Source organism: Diceros bicornis, chromosome 5 (assembly GCF_020826845.1).
Source record: "Diceros bicornis minor isolate mBicDic1 chromosome 5, mDicBic1.mat.cur, whole genome shotgun sequence".
NCBI lineage: Eukaryota > Metazoa > Chordata > Mammalia > Perissodactyla > Rhinocerotidae > Diceros > Diceros bicornis.
The window spans coordinates 97,575,758-97,597,077 of NC_080744.1; the positions used below are offsets into that span (position 1 = coordinate 97,575,758).

A 21,320-nucleotide genomic window follows, 5' to 3' on the forward strand; every position below is an offset into this window, starting at 1 on the left:
TGAAATCAAAATCCTTTCCTCGGGGAGGAGCGCGGGCGGCGGCTCCGCGGACTCTGCTGTCAGCCACCTCGGGCTCGGCGGCGCACGTGGGCTTCAGGCGCCGCGACCCCGCCGGGCGGCACTTCCCCGCGACGGCCGCCGGGGCTGGCGCTTCGGGACGTGCGGCCGCCCCGGGCGCATCTCCTGGGTCCGGCTCTCGGGAAGCGGCGCCGGCGGCGGCGGCAGGGCCGAGGGTGTGGCCGGTCTGGCGCGGCCGCGCCGAGTCAGAGTCGGGCGGGAGCCTGCCCCGATTGCGCACAGCGGCCGTCCCGCTCGCGCTCTCGCCCGCCCGCCACGCCCGGGTGTGCCGCGCGGTCCCTTCCCGCCTCGCAGTTCACAGAGCGCGGCCCGGCGCCCGGGCGGCACGCCCTCCCTGCCCGCGCGCCCCGCGGCCCGCCGCCCGCTGTCGGCGCGAGTCCATGCCCGTCGCCTCCTCGCCTCGGGCCCGCGGCGGCTGAGCTCTCCCCGGACCCCGGGCCCTGCGCATCGGACGCCCCTGCGCGCGTCTCCTCGCGGCCACGCCAACTCAGAAGGTCCCCGCGGCGCTGCGGCACCCCGCCCGGGCCCCGGCTCCTGCCATTTTTGTCAACCTCCAACTTCCGAGCGAGCCGGGAGAAACTGAAAGGAAGGGCGGGGGCCGAAAGGCAGCGGGGAAAACACCCGCCTCCTCTCCCCGCGCGCTTCACCTCGGAGCGCGGCCGTGGGTGCGCCGGCGCCTGCTGGGGCCGCTGGAGGCTTTTCCTCTTCCCGTCCGCGCCTCGCCCCCGGGCTCGCCGCGCCTCGGCCGTAACCTCCCTGGAGCCTATAGAAATCTTTTGTGTGGCGTCACCGCCTTTCGTTTAAATCCCGCTTCCTCCTCTCGCCCTTCCTCCCGCCCCCACCGCCGCTCCCGGATGCTTGCGCGATGCGCTGCTCCTCCCCCGGGAAGCTGGGTGGCTGCGGGCGGACGCCGCCGCCCAACGCCGTCGCCGCCGGCGCCCGGCCCGGGGTCCCGATCCTCCTCGGCGGTCCCCGGCCGAGAGCGGGGGGCGCGGACGGGAGGGAGGCCTGCTCCGGGCCGGGGGCTCCGCGCACACCCTCGGGAGACTGGGGCGCAGCCGCCAGTTGGCCTTACGTAAGCTCTCAGCCAGACCGGGGGGCTCCACGCGTCCTTCCCGCCAAGGAAGCAAGTCTAAAAGGTGGCCAGTTCTCTGGACTGAAGGGCGGCGGACACTCCATACCATCCCCTAGTGATAAGCTGGGGTCCGACCATCGCGTTTTGCGGGACATGGAGCAGCTTTCCAAGCTCTCCCCCTACGCTTTGTTGTGTTTGATCCTCTTCTATGGTGGGATTCTGAGGAGGCTGTGCAGGGTAATGAAGGAGCACTGGATATGGAGTCCAAAGAGCGGGGCTGGATGCTCGCCGCTTCCTCCCTTTAACTAAATGCCCCTTACATAGAGCGCGGGCTTTGAACTAGACTTCCCGGCGTCAGTCTCTCCCCAGCCATTTCTGAGTTGTGTGACCTTGTGCAAGTTCTGTCTCGAAGTATCCGTTTTCTCATCTCGAAATCAGATACTGTGCACCGACCGAGGACTTGGCTCATAAATAGTAGCTGTTAGAATTATGAGCCTCGATCGTCACAGTTTGCCCTCTCGTAACTTCTGTGCCTTCGGCTCAATAATGGAATAATAGTGGCCACTGTTAAATGAAAGAAGCAGCCTTTGGAGGTAAGCATTGTTATACCCGTTTTACAGGTAAGGAAACTGATGCTCAGATGGCTTAAGAGCCTTTCTAAGGTCAGGAAGACAGCAGATGGCTGCGGAGGAGCGCACCGCCAGCCTCTTTTCCTTTTACCCAGACCTTGTTCTTCAGGAAGTGGTTGAAGGTCCTGGGCTTCCTCCGCCTGAAGTGCCCCACCCCTTAGTCCTCAAACAGGCCCTGTAGGTGCCCAGCCAGACAAGCTGGGGATGTTTAGCGAACGGAAGTGTTTGTTTCTCTGTCCCTTCCTAGGAGCCAGGGTCACCTTTTTTCAGTTACTTATAACTAGGATGACCTTAGAACGTGTCGTCCAAACCGAAACAGTTTTGAGACATGCTGTTTGAACTGAGACATGCTATTAATAGATTAATCAGGAACGACAGATACACACCCAGATGGTCTCCCCACTTATAACTGAAAGCGTCCCTAAAGATCTTCTAGAATATAGACAAACCCACTTACTTTGTATACTGAGGCCAATAAAACTGACAGTTTTCTAAACAAGCAGCAATTCTGTAGGGTTAATCTATGTTACTTTTCTACGAGGGAAAAGCACTTGGATAAATCACGCTCTTTTTCTGGTAGCCCAGGAATAGCACCCTAGTCCTCCGTAGCTCCAGAAACTTATTATAAATGAGAAAGAAGTCAGACCCTTCCCTCTATGCCTGATGTATTCGCCAAACCGCTCTAAGACCAGCGATGCTAGGCACACAAGTAATATGAGGGCGCTACACTTTCTGAAGGGTCGAGTCCAGAGAGGGCAGCAGAGTCACACGAGTCATCACAGTTTCACTATTGGTGTAGTGAGGGCACAGAGTAGAGACACTACAGCAAAGATGACACTGCTCACCAAATAGTCCGATTGCAATCAGGCAGGGGCGTGTGATCAGTTCTGCCCAGTGAAATGTAAGTGGAAGTGATGTGCGGGGCTGAGGCAATAAAGAGCCAATCTGGGGGCCTGCCGGGTGGTGTAGTGGTTTAGTGCACGCAATCCGCTGTGGCGGCCCAGTGTTTGGATCCCTGGCGCGCACCTACGCTTGTCAGGCCATGCTGCCATGGCATCCCATATAAGGTGGAGAAAGATGGGCACAGATGTTAGCCCAGAGCCAGTCTTCCTCAGCAGAAAGAGGATTGGTGAGAGATGTTAGCTCAGGGCTAATCTTCCTCACGAAACAAAATATAAATTAAAAAAAAAAAAAGAGCCAATCTGTATTTCTCCACTCTTATCTAGCAGGAACAACCGAGGAGACTGCTAAGTGGTGCAGCTAAAACATGGCAGAGTCTCCATTAGCCTAGGTGACTGCGGAGCAGACCCTCCATTGACCTGTGTTGCACAGGTGACACGAGCCAGAAGTATACTCCGTGCTAAGCCGTGAGATCTGAGGGTGGTTTGTTGCTATAGCATATTTTAGTCTAACTTGATTAATAGAGAAGGGCCGTTTGTGTCTGTCCCTAGAGTCCCTGGAGTGAGGGCTTTCTCTTTAGAAAACTCCACCTATTATCCCTTTGAACCCTCTTTTAAAAATAAAACATGGTATGAACTAAGGTACTATGCAAAGTATTTTTCATTAAAATGGAAATTGAGTGAGAGAAGAAAGCTGAAAACATGTGGCCTGGGGGCTTGGCTGGGCAAGGTGAAGGGAGCAGACCAGCAGGTGCAGAAGATGGCATGGCCACTGGAGAATGTAGCCTCAGTGCCTGGCTCAGGGGCAACACCTAGTAGGCGTTTAGTAAATAAATGAATGAACAAGATGCAAATAGCGAGCCAACTGAGGGTTTGGGGAGGAAAGGTGGAATTGACCGAGGTTGGGGCAGTCAGGATTGGGGAAACATCCTTTCTGTCCTTCCTTGCCTTGTTCTAGAAGGTGCTTCCACCACCTGGACGTTAGGCAGGTATAAGACAACAGGATGAGCACTCTAGATTTTTTTTTTATTGCGGTAAAATATTCATAATGTAAAATTGACCTTCTTAGCCATTTTTGTGAACTTAACCATAGTTCAGTGGTATTAAGTGCATTCACGTTGTTATGCAACCATCACCACCATCTAGCTCCAGAAATCTTGCATCTTCCCAAACTGAAGGTCTGTACCCGTTAAACAACAACTCCTTATTCCCCGTTCCGCCAGCCCCTAGTAACCACCATTCTACTTTCTGTCTCTAAATTTGACTCCTCTAGGGACCTCATAAGTGGAATCATAAATAGTTGTCCCTGTGTGTCTGGCTTATTTCACTTAGAATAATGTGTTCAAAGTTCATTGTTATCGTGGCAGGTATCAGAATTTCCTTCCCTTTTAAAGCTGAATAATATCCCATTGTATGCATACGAGGCAAGGAAAAGCCAATCTGTAATTCTGTGAAGTTGTAATCTGTAAAGTTAGATATGCAACTTGCACACCGCACCCCAGACTTTATAGACCAATAACCAAGCTGTGTCTGATCTACAGTGCCGCCTGCTGGTCAGTAAGGGGCATTCTTTGTCCTAATGTGTCTTTCCTTCTGCGCACTGTCTGTGCTTTCCGTTTGTGCTCACAGATGGGCCAAATCAATCTCAGGCGGTCTTTCTTACAAATAGCCAAACATCAGCCTTTATTATCTTCCTTTAATATCTCTTCTAAAGAAAAGAGATTTATATCTGGAAAATTTATCCCTACCCCTCATGTCCCCTGACTCACTCATGCCTCCCAGTGAAGGATGAGAGTCTGACATTGGTTGGGCCACAGTTCATAAGGGAGCAGGACCACTCTGTGACAGGCCACTCTCCTTACCCAGCGTGTCCTCTTGCTCTCTGGTGTGTTTTGTTCCCAGCAGGATTTCGACCATCATTCTCACATCCTCCCCATACCCACCTCCCACCCACCCTCCCTCCCTCCATGCTGTCTCTCTGTTCACCTGAGGCTGAGTGTGTGAGGGAGGCCTGTGGGCAGCAACAGTCATACCTTGGCAGGCACACCTGGGCATTCAGGTCCCAAGACCTAGGAGATCTGGAATCTTCTCCAATCTAGTTTATCAGAGAGCCCTGCATGGAGATGAAGACTGCTTTCACAGATCAATTCTCTACCCCATTTCCCTACTGGCCCATGATCTTGGGATGTATTTTCCGTTCTCCAGAATCCTGTAGGGGAAAAGAGGTAAGTGTTAAGATGCGGGCTCCTGGACTCCTGACACCACTCATGCCTGACCAAGTTTTGACATCTCTCACGGTGCCCAGCACACACTCAGTCAATAACCATAGATTGACAGATTTATTGTTCCTTCGAAAGGAGCCTGCTTGGCCCCCAGACAGATCAGGCATTTTCTGCCCGTCTGCACCGACTGTGCTGTGTGCACAGCTTCAGTGTGGCCATTAGTGTAGTGTATTTGTAACCATTGGTGTGACTCTGTGTTCATCTCTCCCCCACACCTCATGCACTGCATGTCATCAATAAATGTTTGTGGAAGTAATAAGTTAATGAATTAGTTCATTTGCAATTCTCTGTAAGAAAGGCGGCCTGAACGAAAATCTGGTTGCCCACAGCTTTCACTCAGTAACGGACAGAAAGTCATGGACATTCATGAACGCACAGCAGGGCAGCCCTTTTGTGATAGTGATCTATAGCTCAGGGCTCTAAGATCGAAGCGTAGGTCCGAGGCCTGTTTGCTTAGCAAGTGTGTTCACCCTGTTCCTCTTACAGCTTGTTTGGGAGAATCCAGGGAGATGATTCTTTGGAAACAGAGATCGAGTTCTCTAAACAAAATTGCACATATGTGCGCTGCAAAGTACAGGCAATGTTTCAGATAACACAGATAAAAGTCTTGCCTTTTCCTCTCAGGAGATTCAGATCTCATCCCCAGATTTTCAAGTCAATTGCAGTATTATGGATAATTTGGATTAACTGTATTATTCTGAAAATTTCGGTTGAAATTGGACTTTTTCTTCTCAAATCTTAGTGGAGAGAACGGTATCAATCAATATTTTGGGGGCATCAGTGTGGTTATGTGCATTCCCTCCCTTTTAAAATACAACCGATATGAAATCCCACTCAGAGGTAGCCATCATATACATATTTGCTTCTATTTTCCCATGCATATCCATATAATTTTAATACCATTTTATAACATTATATCATTTAGTAATATAAAATGAACATCTTTAATACCAACAAATATATATCTATGATATCATATTTAATGATTGCAGTGCTTCTATTGTATGAGTGGACTATAATTTACAATATGTAATTACAGGTTTTACCATCTACTATTTTTGAACATTTAGAATGGTTCCTGTTTTCCCCTCTTAGGAAAGTGTTAGTAGCATCATTACAATGAATGAATGAAGAAATACACGTAATGCATTCAGAAGAGTACCTGCCACATAGCGAGTGCTCCATATTATTATCATTACTATTATTTCCGATGTTTATTCTTGGAGTCAGTTCTCCGAAGTGGAATTGCTAATCAGAGATTATGCACATTTTTGAGGGTTTTGATACATTTCATCTAAATTTCATGCAGAAAAACTCCACCCCCAGAGGTGAAAGAGAATATTGTTTCCGGAGCCTTGCCAGCAGTGTACACTATCCTTGTTTTTATCCTGGCCCAACTGACAGGCAAAAAATTAGATCTTGTTTGAATTTGCATTTCTTTGATACCTAGTGAGGTTCTGCACTTTTTTTCATATATAAATTCGTCATTTATTTATTTTGGATACATAAAAATATTGTTCATATCCTTTCCCATTTTTCAATTGGGGCGTTCATCTTTTTCTTACTGATTTGGAAGATATTTTTGTATGTGCCATGTTGGAGTTTTCCTCCCACTTTACTATTTGTCTTTTAGCTTTTTTTCATGGTGTTTGGCAAACAGAAATTTTTTTGTTTTTTGGGTTTTTTAAATACAGTTTATTTATTTATGCTTTTTTTTTTTTTTCTGGGGAAGACTCGCCCAGAGCTAACATCTGTTGCCAATCTTCCTCTTTTTGCTTGGGGAAGATGCACCCTGAGCTAACATTTGTTGCCAATCTTCCTCTACTTTGTATGTGGGATGCCACCACAGCATGGCTGCTGCCGAGTTGTGTAGGTCCATGCCCGGGAACAGAACCCTGAGCCACTGAAGCATAATGTGCCAAACTTAACCACTAGGCCACGGGGCTGGCCCCAAACACAAGTTTTAATTGTTATATTTAATTATATGAGTCCTGCTCTCCTGTTCACAAGTAATGATGGTGACCAGGAATGAATATCCGTCCCAGCCTGGGCCAATCACATTCCCTCCTGAAAATCAGGAATTACAGTAAAAGATAATCAGTTGGTTGCTATATGTGAGTAAATTTAGGGGCGGGTAAAGGTCAGGAGATGCGCGATGCCTCTTCTTGCACTGGATTAAAAAGGAGCAAAAGAATGGTAAATAGTCCCTGCCTCCCCTATCTCCAACCTGGTCCCACCCCCCAGGACCTTCCTCGCCCAGTGCCCCATGATCCAGTCTTTAAAGGGTTAATGTTTGCTCCACCAGAGCCTCCAGAACATGCTTTACCTTTCAGGTCATAGGCCTCAGTTCTGATTACATGGTAACTGTGCCATTTCAGTTTTTCAATATTTTGAGGATCACCCCTGCCTGATTCCAAACATTGCTAGAACTCTTGCTGCACCCTCCAGCTGAGGCATCCTTCCTTTGTTGTGGGATGACACAGGCCAAGATGACCCCAGGTTAGGACACAAGTTAGATCTGAGATTCCATTTTACCATCTGCAGTCACCAAACCACTTAGAGGTGTGGTTAGTATTAAATCCCAGAGCAATGAGAGGCTAGTGGCTTCATTTAGGCCATAACCATACAATCTCTTTCACTTTTGTCCCCTCCTCTCCTGCTCTGCTACCCTGCCTCAGACCTGGTTCAGATTCTCCTCTCACCCCATCTGAGCATTCCCGCCTTCAGACTCCTTTTCAATGGAACTCTCATAGGGTTCCCAGTCCAACTATGCTGAGTGCCTGGATGAGTAACCCAGACCATGCCATGGTGGAGGAAAGACACACCTCATCATCCAGTACCCCTTGGCTCAGATTCTTGCCGCTTCACTAGCTGTGTGATCTCAGACAAATTATGTAATTCCAAAACCAGGGTTTCCTTTTATTTGAAATAAGGATATTATTCTCATCATATCAGGTCCTGACCTCCTGTAATACACACTCTACTCACTGTGTGTTGTTTCTCTTCTCTGCTGGCCTGCAGTCTCTGTGGAGCAGGGACCTTGTTCAATTAATCTCCCCATCGGTGTCTCGCCTGGTTCTTGGTTGACAGGAGGCCCTTGGGAAATAAATTCTTGCAGAGGTGAACTGAATCAAGTTCCAAACACCAAAATGGTGAAAATGCCATCAATCCAGATGTTTTCACATCGGTGGATTATAAACTGAATTGATTTCCTCCTTAGATGAAAGTCAGTAGCCCTGGAATTTTTTTACACAATCCCAACAGTTTCTGTAAAACACTTAATGACTTTTATTCTATAGAACTAGATACTGTGGACAAGAAATCCCAGCACTTCTGCACCTTAACTTGGCAGCTGGCAAAATGGATTACCAGGGTGACCCCTCCCAGAAGAGCACATGATCGACCACAGCTGTGCATGTTTTTTAGCATGACTGCACCAGGACACGGCTCCAAGCCACTGGGTGGAGCAATGCGCCCTGGGGAGAAAGCTTATGACATTTCCCCTATGATTTCAGAAAAGAAAAGAAAAGAAAAAACCCTCTTTCTCTTATGAGTTGTTTCTGCTCACCGTCGACAGAAAACGCTTGTATATAGATACATGCACGCATATGTAGAACATCAGCCACCACTCCAGGACAGAGAATTTAAACAGCAGTGGTCCTAAGAGCGAAGGTGAGGCAGACATCGTCAGCTAGCTGCCTACTCGACATCCACTTCCTCTTCTCCCTTGTTAACAGAGCCCAGCGTTATTTGGGGTGACAATGTATGGAGCTGGAAGGCTGTTTCAGCCTCCCTTGGAGGGCTGGGTTCCAGCCAATGGAATGTAAACAGCAGTGCTCCGTGGCACGTCCAAGAAGGCTGCTTACAGGAAGCTGACTCCATTGAAAGGTATGCTCCCTTTGGCCTTCCTCCCTTCTTTCTTCCTCTGGATGAAAGTCACCTTGATGGCTGGAGCTCCAGTAGCCATCTCGGAACTTGCGGTGAGCTTGAGGATGGAAGCCATAGGCCAGTGTGATGGAGCAGGATGAGAAAGAGGCTAGGTGCCAGATGACTGGGGAGCCACAATATCAGCCCTAGATGCTCAGTTTCCATAAAAGAAAAATCAGACAATAACAACAAAGCCCTCTGTCTTGTTTAAACCACTTTTTAAAAAAATTCCATTTTCTGGGCTGGCCCCGTGGCTTAGCGGCTAAGTGCATGCGCTCCGCTTCTGGCGGCCTGGGTTCGGATCCCAGGCGTGCACCGACGCACCGCTTCTCCAGCCATGCCGAGGCCGCGTCCCACATACAGCAACTAGAAGGATGTGCAACTATGACATACAACTATCTACTGAGGCTTCACGGGGGGAAAAAAAAAGGAGGAGGATTGGCAATAGATGTTAGCTCAGAGCTGGTCTTCCTCAGCAAAAAATGAGGAGGATTAGCACGGATGCTAGCTCAGGGCTGATCTTCCTCACAAGAAAGTAAATAAATAAATAAAACTGTTAAAAAAAATTCCATTTTCTGTTATATGCAGCTTATTAATCCTATCCGAAAAGGTGTATTAGTGTGCTAGGACTGCCGTAAAAAAGTACCACAGACTATGTGGCTTAAACAACAGAAATTTATTTTCTCATAGCTCTGGAGGCTAGAAGTCCCAGATGAAGGTGTCAGCAAGGTTGGTTTCTTCTGAGATCTCTCCCCCTGGCTTGCAGACTGCCATCTTTCCCTGGGTCTTCACATGGTCTCCTCCCAAACATGATTATGTCCAAATTTCCAGTTCTAATAAGGACATCAGTCCTATTGGATTACAGCCCACCCTAATGACTTCATTTTAACTTAGCTCTTTAAAGACCTTACCTCCAAATACAGTCACATTCTGAGGGGCTGGGGAGTAGGACTTCAACATATGAAATTTTGGGGGATACAATTCAGCCCACAACATGAGGCATGAATAAAGAGAGATATCATGGCTCTATTTTTTTTGTAATAGGGGAAAAATTGGTAATAAAGGCCCATCAAAAGAGTAATAAGGAGCGGCCGGTGCAGTGGTGCAGTGGTTAAGTGTGCGCGCTCCACTTCAGCAGCCTGGGGTTTGCAGGTTTGGATCCCGGGCATGCACCGATGCACCGTTTGTCAAGCCATGCTGTGGTGGCGTCCCATATAAAGTAGAGGAAGAGGGGCACGGGTGTTAGCCCAGGGCCAATCTTCCTTGGCAGAAAAAGGAGACGTTAGCTCAGGACTGATCTTTCTCAAAAAAAAAAAAAAAAAGAGTAATAAGGAAATAAACTATTTGTACAGTATGTTGCCATAAACACACATATAAATGCAACAAAACCATTTCTAGAGACATTTGATGTTTGTAAATGCACAGAAAAATGTATATGGTACGCAACAAACTGGTAACTGTGGTGGGTGTGGAGTAGAATTGTGGGGTAGAGTCAAAGTCTGGAACTTTGTATAATGTTCAAACGTTTTACAGCTGCAGTGAGTGATTCATGTCTTTCTTATGTAATTAAAAATGTAAAAGAAAGCAGATCAGCCATTTAGAACTTGTGGAGTTTTAAAGCGTCTCTAGCCAGAATCTTTTTAAGTAAGAAAACAAAAGATAGAATGATTCAACCTTGAAAAGGATTAGTCAGAGCCTACAGTATGAGGTTAAAATCAGAAGAAATACTGAAGCGCTTTTAAAAACGAAAAGTAATGACTTTTTGAACGAGCTTTCCGAGTTGGAGCGATGACAGCGGCATGGAAGCCGGCGAACTGAACCTCCGAGCCCAGCAGGAAGCCGCGGGCCAGACGCCCCGCCCTCCTCTCCCCGGCCACTCTCAGGGACCGCGGAGAACCGGGGACACTCCGAACCGGCGGCCACCGAACTTCCAGCTCCACTCCATCCCACGGCAGAGAGAGAAACTGAGGCCCCGGAGGATTTGAGGGTTCCTGGCCGCGTGGGAACCCGTGACCCGGCCCGCGCGTCAGAGAACGGAAGGCCGGCCTCGGGCGGGAAGTGAACCCGAGGCCTCGGTGCGGCCAGCCAGGGCAGAGAGGCTCAGCGCGGCCGCGGGGCGGAGCCGCGGGGCGGGGCGGGGCCAACATGGCGGAGAGGCGGGGCTCCCGGGGGCGGAGGCTGGAGGAACTAGGACGGGGCGGGGCCTGGTAGGCTAGCGCGGGCCGGGGGCGGAGCTAGAGGCGGCAGGGGCGGGGCTAGAGAGTCAGCGGGGGCGGGGCCCGACGCGCTCACGGCTGGTGTGCGCGGCGGCACGGCGCGGCGAAAATGGCGGCGTCCGGCTGGGCGCGCGCTGCCGTGGTCCTCCTCTGTGCCTCGGACCTGCTGCTGCAGCTGCCACCGCCTCGGGCCTGCGCGGCGGAGAGCCCGGCCGCGACGCCCGGCGAGGCCAGCCTGTCTCCCCGGAAGAAGAAGAAGGACATCCGCGACTACAACGACGCGGACATGGCGCGTCTCCTGGAGCAGTGGGAGGTCCGCGGCGCGCTCCCCCGGCTCTGCTCCGTCCCGTCTCCAACCCCGCTGACCTCTCACCCCGACAGCTAACCTCTCTCCTCTTGCCGTGCGTCCCTGCTGACGCCCTCGAGCCCCCGCTGACCCTCGGTGCCTCCTCCGACCCCCGCCCCGGGCCTCTCCCGGGCCGCCCGCATCCCGGGTCAGCCCTCACTCTTCAGCCCTGCTGTGCGTGCCCCGCGGTCGGTGCGCGGTGCGGGTGGGGCGGGAGACCTTCCCCTCCGCTCCTGCAGGACGGGGCGAGGGGCGGGCGAGGCCCCCTTTCAGGAGGGGCCTCGCAGCGTTGGTAGTTCTGCCGTCCTCTAAACCCGTGGGATTTCAGGCTCCCCGTTTTGGTATATTTCCCTGCTGAGAGTTTTGGAGTTTTGTGGGTGGATTTACTTTGGGGGGTGGGTGGGCGCCGCAAAAGCTGATAGCTCTCTGTCGCGGAATTCACACTTTTCATATGAAGGAGGAATAACTTGTTTTTCTGAGAGTGAGTTTTTTGGTTTGTTACTTGAATGCACTGCAGCGTATAATTAGAGGGTGCGTATACAAGGTGTTTAGATAAAGTTCACTAACCAAAACCACGTTGCTGCCTTTCTTCCTTCCATAGCGGGTTGAGCTGCCCTGGTTATTTGGCACGGCTGGTGGAGTAGAGTCGGAAACATGCGTTCTCCCCACTGTGTAACCTTGGGCAAGTCCTGTCTCTTCTCTAGGCCTCGGGTTTCTTATCTGCAAAGTGAGGGCATTTTACTGGATGATTCCATCCGACACTCTTTTATCATTTTGTGGCAGTCTCTGTGCGTGCCTGTCTGAGGAGGCTTTCAGACATGAGTTTGAGTGCTATCTGCTGCGTTTGACTGGAAGAAAGTGGACGTGTGTTTTCGCGTTTATCTGCTGCTGAAGGAAAGGTGGGGGCGGGTTTGAGTGTGCAGACCGCTGATGAGGAGGGAACTTGCAGCAGTTCCTTCCCCCTTCACCATCGCCGTTGAGACCTCCCGATTTACTTCTGGACTCGAGCAAATGTTCCTTTCATCTGCTCCAGTAAGAACGCCTCATGAGGAACCTTTCCTGGAGATACTCAGACCTTCAGCCAGAGTGCTGCAGAGATGAACAAGGGGTCCACTCATCGGGGACAATAGATGATGATAAAAATAACCATAATGCAAAGTAGAAACTGCTGAGCCCTATAAAAGAAAGTGCTGTGCCAATCTCAGAGGGTTTCAGGGAAGAAATGGCATTTTAGGCCAAGGAAAGTGTGGGAGAAGGACATTACTGATGGAGCAGCCTGAGCTGAGGGTGGAATGTGTGGGAACTGGGAAGAATGGTGCAAATATTGAAAGCCTGGGCTGTGGAGTTAGACTGCCTGGGTCAAACCACTGAAATGTGAATGTGGGCTCGTAAGGAAGCTCTCTCTGCCTAGTTTCCTTGTCTGCAAAACAGAGGTGTTAGTAGTACCCACCTCGGAGTAGTTCTAAGGATTCACTGAGAAAACATGGAAAGAACTTAGCCTGGTGCAATCCAGTCATTAGCTATGCTGAAATAAATGATCTCGGTGGCTGGAGCAGACTGCGTCTGAAGCACAGTAGTGGGGAGCAGGTATGGAAAGGTTGGTGGGGACCAGGTCATGCTAGGCTTTGAGTGCTATGAGCTTTGAACTCTATTTAGAAGGAAACATGCAATCTATAATGAGTTTGAAAAGTTGTGTTACCTAAACATTACAATACCGGAATGTTTATATTTAATCGTCCATAACTTCATCCCAAAACATGTGTTCACTCTTGTGTGTGCCCTTCCATTTGCAGACGTAATTTTTGCAGCTCAAAGCAGCATCGATGGAATTTTCTGCTGTTCCTTTTTTCATTTGAGATATATTAAGCATTTCCCCAAGTTGCTACATAGTCTTCATAATATTTTTAAAAGACTTCAGAATATGCCCTAGAGTGGATGTTTTAGTTATTGAAGGTTTTTGAATAGTGGAATATCATGATCAGGGCTAAACTTCAGAAAAATTATTTGCTCAGCAAAGTTTAGGATGAATGGGCAGGGAGAGAATCTGAAGGCAGAGATAACTTAGTATTTATTGAGTGTTCATTAGGTAACAGGACTGTTCTAAGCACATTATCTCATTTAATCCTCTTACCATATTGATGAGGGAGGTTCTTATCCCTATTTTCTAAATGATGACATTGAGGCACAGAGAGGTTAAGTAACTTGCCCAAGGTCGCACAGCACGTTAGCTGAATTTCAGATTAAGTCACTTGATTTTAAAGCCTGTTCTTTTAACTGTTTTACTACACTGCTGTGTGCTTTGGTGAACAGAAGTGCAAATGAGGAGGACCTAGATTAAGTTAGAAGCTGTGGGAATGGAGTAGAAGGGAGAAATGTGAGAGATTTTACGCTCTTAACAGGACTTGGTGGTTGATTGTGTGACCAGAAAGATGACAGCATAATGTAGTCAAAAGACAGAGGTGTCAGACCTAGCTCTACCACTAGGTAACTGTGGTCCTCACTTTCCTTGTCCGTAAAGCCGGAGAACATCCCACTTTGCAGGGTGCCATGCAGACAAAGGAACTGATGTTTGCAGGCTCTCTGCGAATGTGAGCGTCCTTCCCTAGGAGCAGTGATTTCTCTGTGGGAGTGCATCCGTGTCTGTGGTGCTTTTTGTGGGAAGCAGTTCTTCCCCCAGTGGCGATCCCTGAATCCACCCCCCATTCCTTCCCGATAGTGTGGGCACCAGAGCTTCAGCGAGAGGCCTGCCTCCGGTGTGGAGTAGGGAGCAAAGGGGAGGACTCCTTCCACTGTGGTAGAGCTGATGCTGAGTCCCCAGTGGTATAGAAAAACCAAATTTCATTTCTTTCATTTTACATCACGGTAACAGGTGCAATGGGAAGGCGCGGGTGAGGGGATTCAGAGCCAGAAATGTGGGTCTGCTTTTCATTGCCACCCCTCCTAGCATGTGACCTTGAATAAGTTATTTATTTTATCTGAGCCTCATCTTCATATATTCAGTGGAGACCTTGTAGGGTTGGCCTGAAGGTTGGAAATATAAAATAGAAGGTCCCTGGGATATAGTATCTACTCAGTAGATGGTAGCTGGTGTTGTTATCAGGGACAAATGGGAGGAAGGAAAGGATTTGCAGAGAAGGGGAGTTCATTGAGTTTGACAGCAATGGAGAAGTGGGGAAGCCATCCAAAAATGCCAGACTGGCCTGGAGGCAGGGCTGGGCCTGGGGTCTGGGGAGTGCCTCACTTGCTCACGCCATCCCAGCCCTGCCTGGGGCTGCAGATTGACTGCTTCCAGCATAGAGAAAGTGATGAGAGCAGGTAAGGTTACCCAGGGAGGCACTGGGACTGTCAAGGGTAGTACGGAGCACGGAGCATTTCCCTGCACCTAGGGCACGATGTTTCAGTTTTTTTTTTTTTTTCCTGCAACTGTAACACAAAGACGTATAAAATGGAAACTAAAGTTTCTTGAAACAGTCCTTCCCCCGGTTGAATGCATTACTAGACTTCTGGTTATTTAATTATATTTTCATTAAAAAAATGCTGCTTGTGACCTACTGAGGTAATTTCATGGCCGTTAGTGAAATCAGTTTGAAAAGTACAAATATCCTAGGTTACTAAACCAACTGGAAGTCTTGAAGTGTTTAAAGAGAGCATAATGAATTTTGTGGACAAGTAGGAAGGAATGAAGACAGAAACAGATTGTGACTTTGGCAACCAGGAGCTTCTATGTGACTTTGAGAGTGTGATCTCCATGGTTGGTTGGAGGCAGATTACAGGGGGCCAACAGGTCCTGAGTGTCTGCTGCTTGCCTGTGTGTCAGTCAACCCCCCAAACAACCCTACGACGGAGGTACTGTTATTCCCCTCTCTTCCACTGTAGGTGAAGAAAGTGATTTTCAAACTTGTCCAAGGCCACAGGGCTAAAGGGTGGAGCCTGGAGCTGAACCCGAGCCCTCTGATGGCAGCACAGGCCACTGTCTACCGCCATGAACTCTTAAAGCAAAGAGAGGAGGAAACGGGGCGGCTGAGATGGTGGCTGAGTTGAGGAGAAAGCCGGTGTGTTGTGTGTGGAGATCACCAGTTGTGCCTTTTCTTTCATGGGTGAGGGGCAGGCCTAGAGGAGTGAGGAGTCTTCCCACAGTCCCGCGGGCAGTCAGGTAGAGCTGAAGCCAGAGCCTAGGTCGCCTTCACCTGCAACCACTGCTGCAGGATTTTCTTGTTCTCATCTTCCATTAAAAATATGTTAATGCAGGGCCGGCCTCGTGGTTTAGCAGTTAAGTGCGTGCGCTCCGCTACCGGTGGCCCGGGTTTGGATCCTGGGTGTGCACCGACGCACCGCTTGTCCGGCCATGCTGAGGCCGCGTCCCACGTACAGCAACTAGAAGGATGTGCAGCTATGACATACAACTATCTACTGGGGCTTTGGGGGAAAATAAATAAATAAAATTATAAAAAATATATATATATTTTAATTCAATACATTAGTGTTGGTGTCTTAAGTCTCAGCCCTTCAATGATTTGTCAAGAGGACCAAGTAAGAGTGATATAGGGGTTTTTGTTTTATTTTAGGGTTTTTCTTAATAACAGCTTTATCAAGATATAATTCACATGCCATATGATTCACCCAAATGTACAGTGTACATTTCAGTGGTTCTTAGTATATTTGAGTCGAGTTGTGCAACCATCACCACAATCAATTCTAGAACATTTTCATCACCCCAAAAAGGAACTCTGTGGTCTCCATGCCCCCTCCTCCATTCCTCCCCGCTCTCCACCTGCCCCAGGCAACCACTCACCTACTTTCTATCTGTAGATTTGTTTCTTCTGGACATTTTGTATTAATGGACACATACAGTGTGTGGTCCTTTGTGTCTGGCTTCTTTCACTCACCTTAATGTTTCCAGATATCGTCCGTATGGGAGCCTCTATCAGTACTCCATTTCTTTTTGTTGCTGGAATTAGCCTTTTCTCCACGGAACACTGGTTCTTTTAAGTACTTTTATCCATCTATCTATCTATCTTCTATTTATTAGTTGGTATTCTACTGTTAGTAATTTATTCATTCATTTATATCAATATGGACTCAGTGGTTTATAGTTTATTTTGGGGGTTATAAGTCATTCTGTCATTTATTTTCATCTTCAGAGTATTGCCTATTAGGCCCCTGAGCCCTGCGTCACGTCGGCTTCTCTGTCCCTTTGACACTTCCCCTCATTCTTTGAGCACTTTCTTACTCTCTGATACAAAAAGATGTTCCAGGCTATCTTCTGTTTTCCTTGCTGGAATTAACCTTTTCTCCAAGATACCTTAATTCTTATAAATATTTTTTATCTATGTATCTATCTATCTATCTATTAAAAATCATGAGTTCCTTCTGATGCCTCCAGTTGCAGCCTGATACCACAGGGTACATTCTTCCTCCTTCCGTATTTCTGAGTTCCTTTCCAAAAGTGAGGAACCCAGTTCTCATTATCCTCATATATTTACTCCTTTACTCAAGCCTAGAGTTCACAGAAGGTAGTTTCAGAATTGCTATTTCATACTGCTGCAGAAACCAAACCTACAACTCGATTGAATATTTGGTTACAGTTCTTACTTTTTAGGTCAAATAGGTGTACACGAAATGCAGATTTTAAGTATCCAGTGCCGTGAGTCTTGACAAATGGGTACATCTATGGTATCCACACCCCTGTCAAAACATAGAGCATTTCCATCACCCCAGAAAGTTCCCCCGTGTGCAACCTCAGTCAGTCCCCCTCACACACCCCTGCCAGGGGCAGCTCTTGCTCCGCTTGCTGTCATTCCAGATTAGTTTTGCCTATTCTTGAACTTAAGTAAATGAGATTGTACATCTGATTTTGTGCTTGGCTTCTGTCAATCAATATGATAGTTTCGAGATTTGTTGCATGTGTCAGTATTTATTATTCTTCATTGCTGTGTAGTATGTCATTGTATGAGCAAACTGGAATGTGGCCATTTTTACAGTCTCTCAGAATTGGTAGATGCTTTGAGAGTGAAAAAGCCTGTAGAAACTCGTCACATGGGGACTCTGACTGGTGACCTGGAGTGACGGGTAGTAGGCAACTGCCTGAAACTGAGACTTTGCTTGAAAGTCCAGGAGAAGAGGAACACTCCCTGGGTTTTCCCTTTTCTGTTATAACTTAGGTCATAACCTGCACCTGATGTGATAGGCAGGTGTTTTTGCCCGTGCCAGTTGAAAAGCACATTTCTGATGACAGGTTGAATGCTTTTTCCCCCGTCCTGATAGAAAGACGATGACATAGAAGAAGGAGATCTCCCGGAGCACAAAAGACCCTCCGCACCGATCGACTTCTCCCAGATAGACCCGGGCAAGCCCGAGAGCATACTGAAAATGACGAAGAAAGGGAAGACGCTCATGATGTTCGTCACGGTGTCAGGAAACCCCACTGAGAAGGAGACGGAGGAGATCACCAGTCTCTGGCAGGGCAGCCTTTTCAACGCCAACTACGACGTGCAGAGGTAAAGTGCCCACGTGTGTGGAGAGCACCATGCGGGTGTGGGGCCTGTTCCTGGGGCGGTAGAGCAGGTGCCCTTTCTGGCAGTACTGACGGCCCTGGACTCGCCTCTCTAGTGTTTCTTCTCGTACATTTATTTAGTTATCTAATTGTTTTTCTTTAAAGAAGAGCATTCATTATTGGTCAAAGCCAGTAAGTTGTGTTTTTTTTAAAATGTCTCATTTGATCCTGAAGGTTTATGTATCTTTGTGTCTTTAACTTGTATTTTATCTGAGTAAACAGTGGTGGGGGCAGATTCATTGTGGTTTGACAGTGTGCTTCCTTTAGAAGTCTGCTCCCTGGAGGATGCCTTTGTGTGCACTGTGTTTAGAGTGCTCAAGATAACTAATTTAAGGTGAAGAGGTCTGGTTTTCACAGCTCAGTTTGATCCTGAGGTGCAATTTTAAGGAATTTCCTTTTTCCTCCTCAATAATAGTTCTGAAATTCAGGGTCTTCAAATGTCTTAGCTTAGGAAATATGAAAGCAATGAAAGAAGTGGAGGAATACTAGGAGATGCAGAATGCTGTTCCTTAGCTTAAGTGGACACTCGAGGAAACGAATAAGTGTTTTGGTAATGACTGGCCCAGAGCTGCCACTGGTCTCTGGAGGGCTGGGGGCAGTAACCTGAAGGTGGAAGTGTGGGGGTAGCCCCTCAGCAATGGAGCGATCATAGCCCACTGGCCACACTGGTGGCCCACCCAGCCCCATCCCATTCCTCTTTGCTCCTGGGGACCTGTTGAGTGTGGGCATACTTGGGCTACTTGCTGTTAACCTCCAGGGTCAGCATTTCTGTCCAGTAGCTGGGTGTCCTCTCGAGCCCTTCCTGGGTCTCTTTTCATGACTCCATCTAAACCAGTGGTTTTCAGCCTTTATCAGCAGAAGCCTTTTGTCAAATGAAACTCACTGGGCAGCTCAGAATGTAAACAAGACTCATCTGGCAGCCTCCCCGCTGTGTCTACCACAGCCACCCCCGAGTGGTGTCTGCAGCACCCTGAGAGCTCTGCCTAATTCTGACTCTCAACAGGAGCATCCCCTTGTACCCTAAAGGGTCATCTGGGTCTGTTTCTATTTAGATCTTAGCTGAGGTATTAAATAATTCAGCCAGCTAGTATTTTCAGACATCAAGTGTCAATAGCTACTAGGCTTTGGAATATAGGATTTTTTGTTCTGTATTCATGTAGAATTTGAAAGGAACTGTTTTTCTTGGTTAAGAGCCATAGAATCGCTCTGAGCCCTTAGTACTTTACTAGTGTGTGCTGACTGTAAGGTCGCGTCTGTGCAGGTTCATCGTGGGCTCAGACCGTGCCATCTTCATGCTGCGAGATGGGAGCTACGCCTGGGAGATCAAGGATTTTCTGGTCAGTCAGGACAGGTGTGCTGATGTAACTCTGGAGGGACAGGTGTACCCGGGCAAAGGAGGAGGAAGCAAAGAGAAAAATAAAACCAAGCAAGAGAAGGGCAAAAAGAAGAAGGAGGGAGACCCGAAATCTCGGGCTCCAAAGGAAGACAATCGAGCTAGGAATAAAAGAGAAGACCTGTAATGGGGCAGCCCTGCGCTCTGCGGAGGATCACACGGGACAGAGCACGGCCAGGGCTCTCAGGGATGGGGGTGGACGTGGAACTGCACACTGGATGAGATTCTCGTTTCTTCTAGAAAAGGTCTGCCACATGACCAGTTTGTGGTCAGTATAAGATTTCTCATTTTAAAGGCTTCACGTAAGAAGGGAGCAGTTTTTTAATTAACATTGGACACTGACAAATTCATGTTTACTATAAAGTCATTTTAAATGGAAACCTGACTGTGTTGCTTTTTCTCGTTTAAATTTGGGGAGTTGTCAACACTACTGTGGCACCACTCCCCTCATCGCACCTGCTCTGATCTGGTGGCCTGCTGTGTCCGTGCTTTTTATTTTCTGTTAACTGAAAGGATACCAGGTTCTAATCAGACGAACTTAAGACTCTTGACTTAATTGAATCAGGCTCTTCATTCTGCAAACATCATTTTCATTACTGTGAAATTAAAACACGCCATGGGAACACCACATGGAGCTCTGGTATTTAATATACTATCAGGACGCCAGGATGTGTAAATCCCAAATCTATGCAGAGAACACCTCAGAGAACAGAAGATCATATGATGTGGAAGTCCTAAGTATTCACTTTGAATTTCTTTGACTTGAATCCTCTCGTCAGTTACAGAGAACTCTTGGTATCCATCAGGTTTAATGTGGCTGAGTTCAGGGGTTCTGTTCTGTGTCCTTATTTAGGAATGAGTAATGCTGGTGTTGAGGGTCGTATGTTCCATTTAATGTGACGGTTTTAAAGGGTGTAAATTGGGAAGCAGAGTCCTTTGCAGAGTATGGCAGAAGACTCCATAACCTCATTCATTTCTAAATGTTTTTCTTTGATAAACTGCCTAAATTTGTGGTGTTTTTGTATGGTACTAACATGACGTGCTACCTGTTAATGTCTGATTTTGCAGTTCATGTTTAGCCTACTCTGAGTAAGAGTGACAGAATTTATATACGTGTCATTTTTAAGAACTAAAATTATTTGTAAAAAACTTCCGTTATGATTTTTAACAAATTAAAAATAGCACATGTACATGGTTAGACAATGTCGTGTGAAGAATGGTACAAAGTGAGAAGTCGGTGCCCACGCTGCTGCCACTGCCTTGTCCCAGAGGGAGCTGCTCTTCATTTGTTTAAGAAAAAAACATGGGCATTTACCAGCTCATAGTGATGTGTGTGTTGGCCTCGCAGTATCTATTTCTCCTTACTTTGGTAACTCAGATTTCCTACTGGTGAGCCACACCCTCTCTACTCCCACTTCTGTGCTTTGAGTGGGACATTCGCCCTGCAGGCCGTCCCCTTCCAGGCCCCCCTCTCCAGGGGTGAAGGGCAGGAGGCCCAGGCGGAGCTAATCCTGGGTGAATTTGCTTGAGCCACCTCGGGAGGAAGTGGTTTTTGTTTCTCCTACAATTTGAACCTGGGGTATGTGCAGCTGGTGCTGCTGCAGCCATCTTGCCCTGTGCAGAGGAGAGCTGTCAGGAGGGAGCCGACACGGGCAGTGTGAGAAGCGAGGAGAGCCAGGTCCTGGTGGTACCATCTAGGCCCCTGAATCCAGCCAGGTCTGAGGCAAGCCTTGTCCCTCAGTGTTGTCAGGTTTTACCGAGGGCAGTTGGTGGTGTTTCTGTCATCTGTAGCCGTGATGGTCCAGCATAGAGCCACTTTCCTGACTGGATAATTGTTGTAACGAGGCAGAGGGGAGCATACCCCGTGCTCTGCCCTGTGCCTTATGTTTTTATGTGTCAGAATGTACACCTCCATCGCACTG

At 48.2% G+C, this 21,320-nt stretch overlaps 1 protein-coding gene and 1 long non-coding RNA gene across 2 annotated transcripts; both read left to right on the top strand.

Annotated features, from left to right (window-relative positions):
* Window positions 1-1,007: 1,007 nt before the first annotated feature.
* On the top strand, window positions 1,008-11,063 carry LOC131406524 (uncharacterized). Its single transcript, XR_009220165.1, has 3 exons — window positions 1,008-1,746; window positions 8,701-8,851; window positions 10,662-11,063. It is a non-coding gene; the product is annotated as an uncharacterized LOC131406524 (long non-coding RNA).
* A 129-nt stretch (window positions 11,064-11,192) lies between these two features.
* Window positions 11,193-19,778, top strand: MESD (mesoderm development LRP chaperone). Its single transcript, XM_058542589.1, has 3 exons — window positions 11,193-11,419; window positions 17,717-17,949; window positions 19,267-19,778. Exons 1-3 carry the CDS (start codon window positions 11,216-11,218, stop codon window positions 19,523-19,525), a joined length of 696 nt encoding a protein of 231 aa, XP_058398572.1. The 5' UTR covers window positions 11,193-11,215; the 3' UTR covers window positions 19,526-19,778.
* The last annotated feature ends 1,542 nt before the right edge of the window (window positions 19,779-21,320 follow it).

What these genes read in the sequence shown, in the direction of transcription:
- MESD (XM_058542589.1), top strand. Translation starts at nt 11,216, where the DNA reads ATGGCGGCGTCCGGCTGGGCGCGCGCTGCCGTGGTCCTCCTCTGTGCC. An exon ending in GTCTCCTGGAGCAGTGGGAG is followed by an intron (nt 11,420 to 17,716) that starts GTCCGCGGCGCG and finishes CCGTCCTGATAG; the next exon opens with AAAGACGATGACATAGAAGA. An exon ending in GCCAACTACGACGTGCAGAG is followed by an intron (nt 17,950 to 19,266) that starts GTAAAGTGCCCA and finishes GCGTCTGTGCAG; the next exon opens with GTTCATCGTGGGCTCAGACC.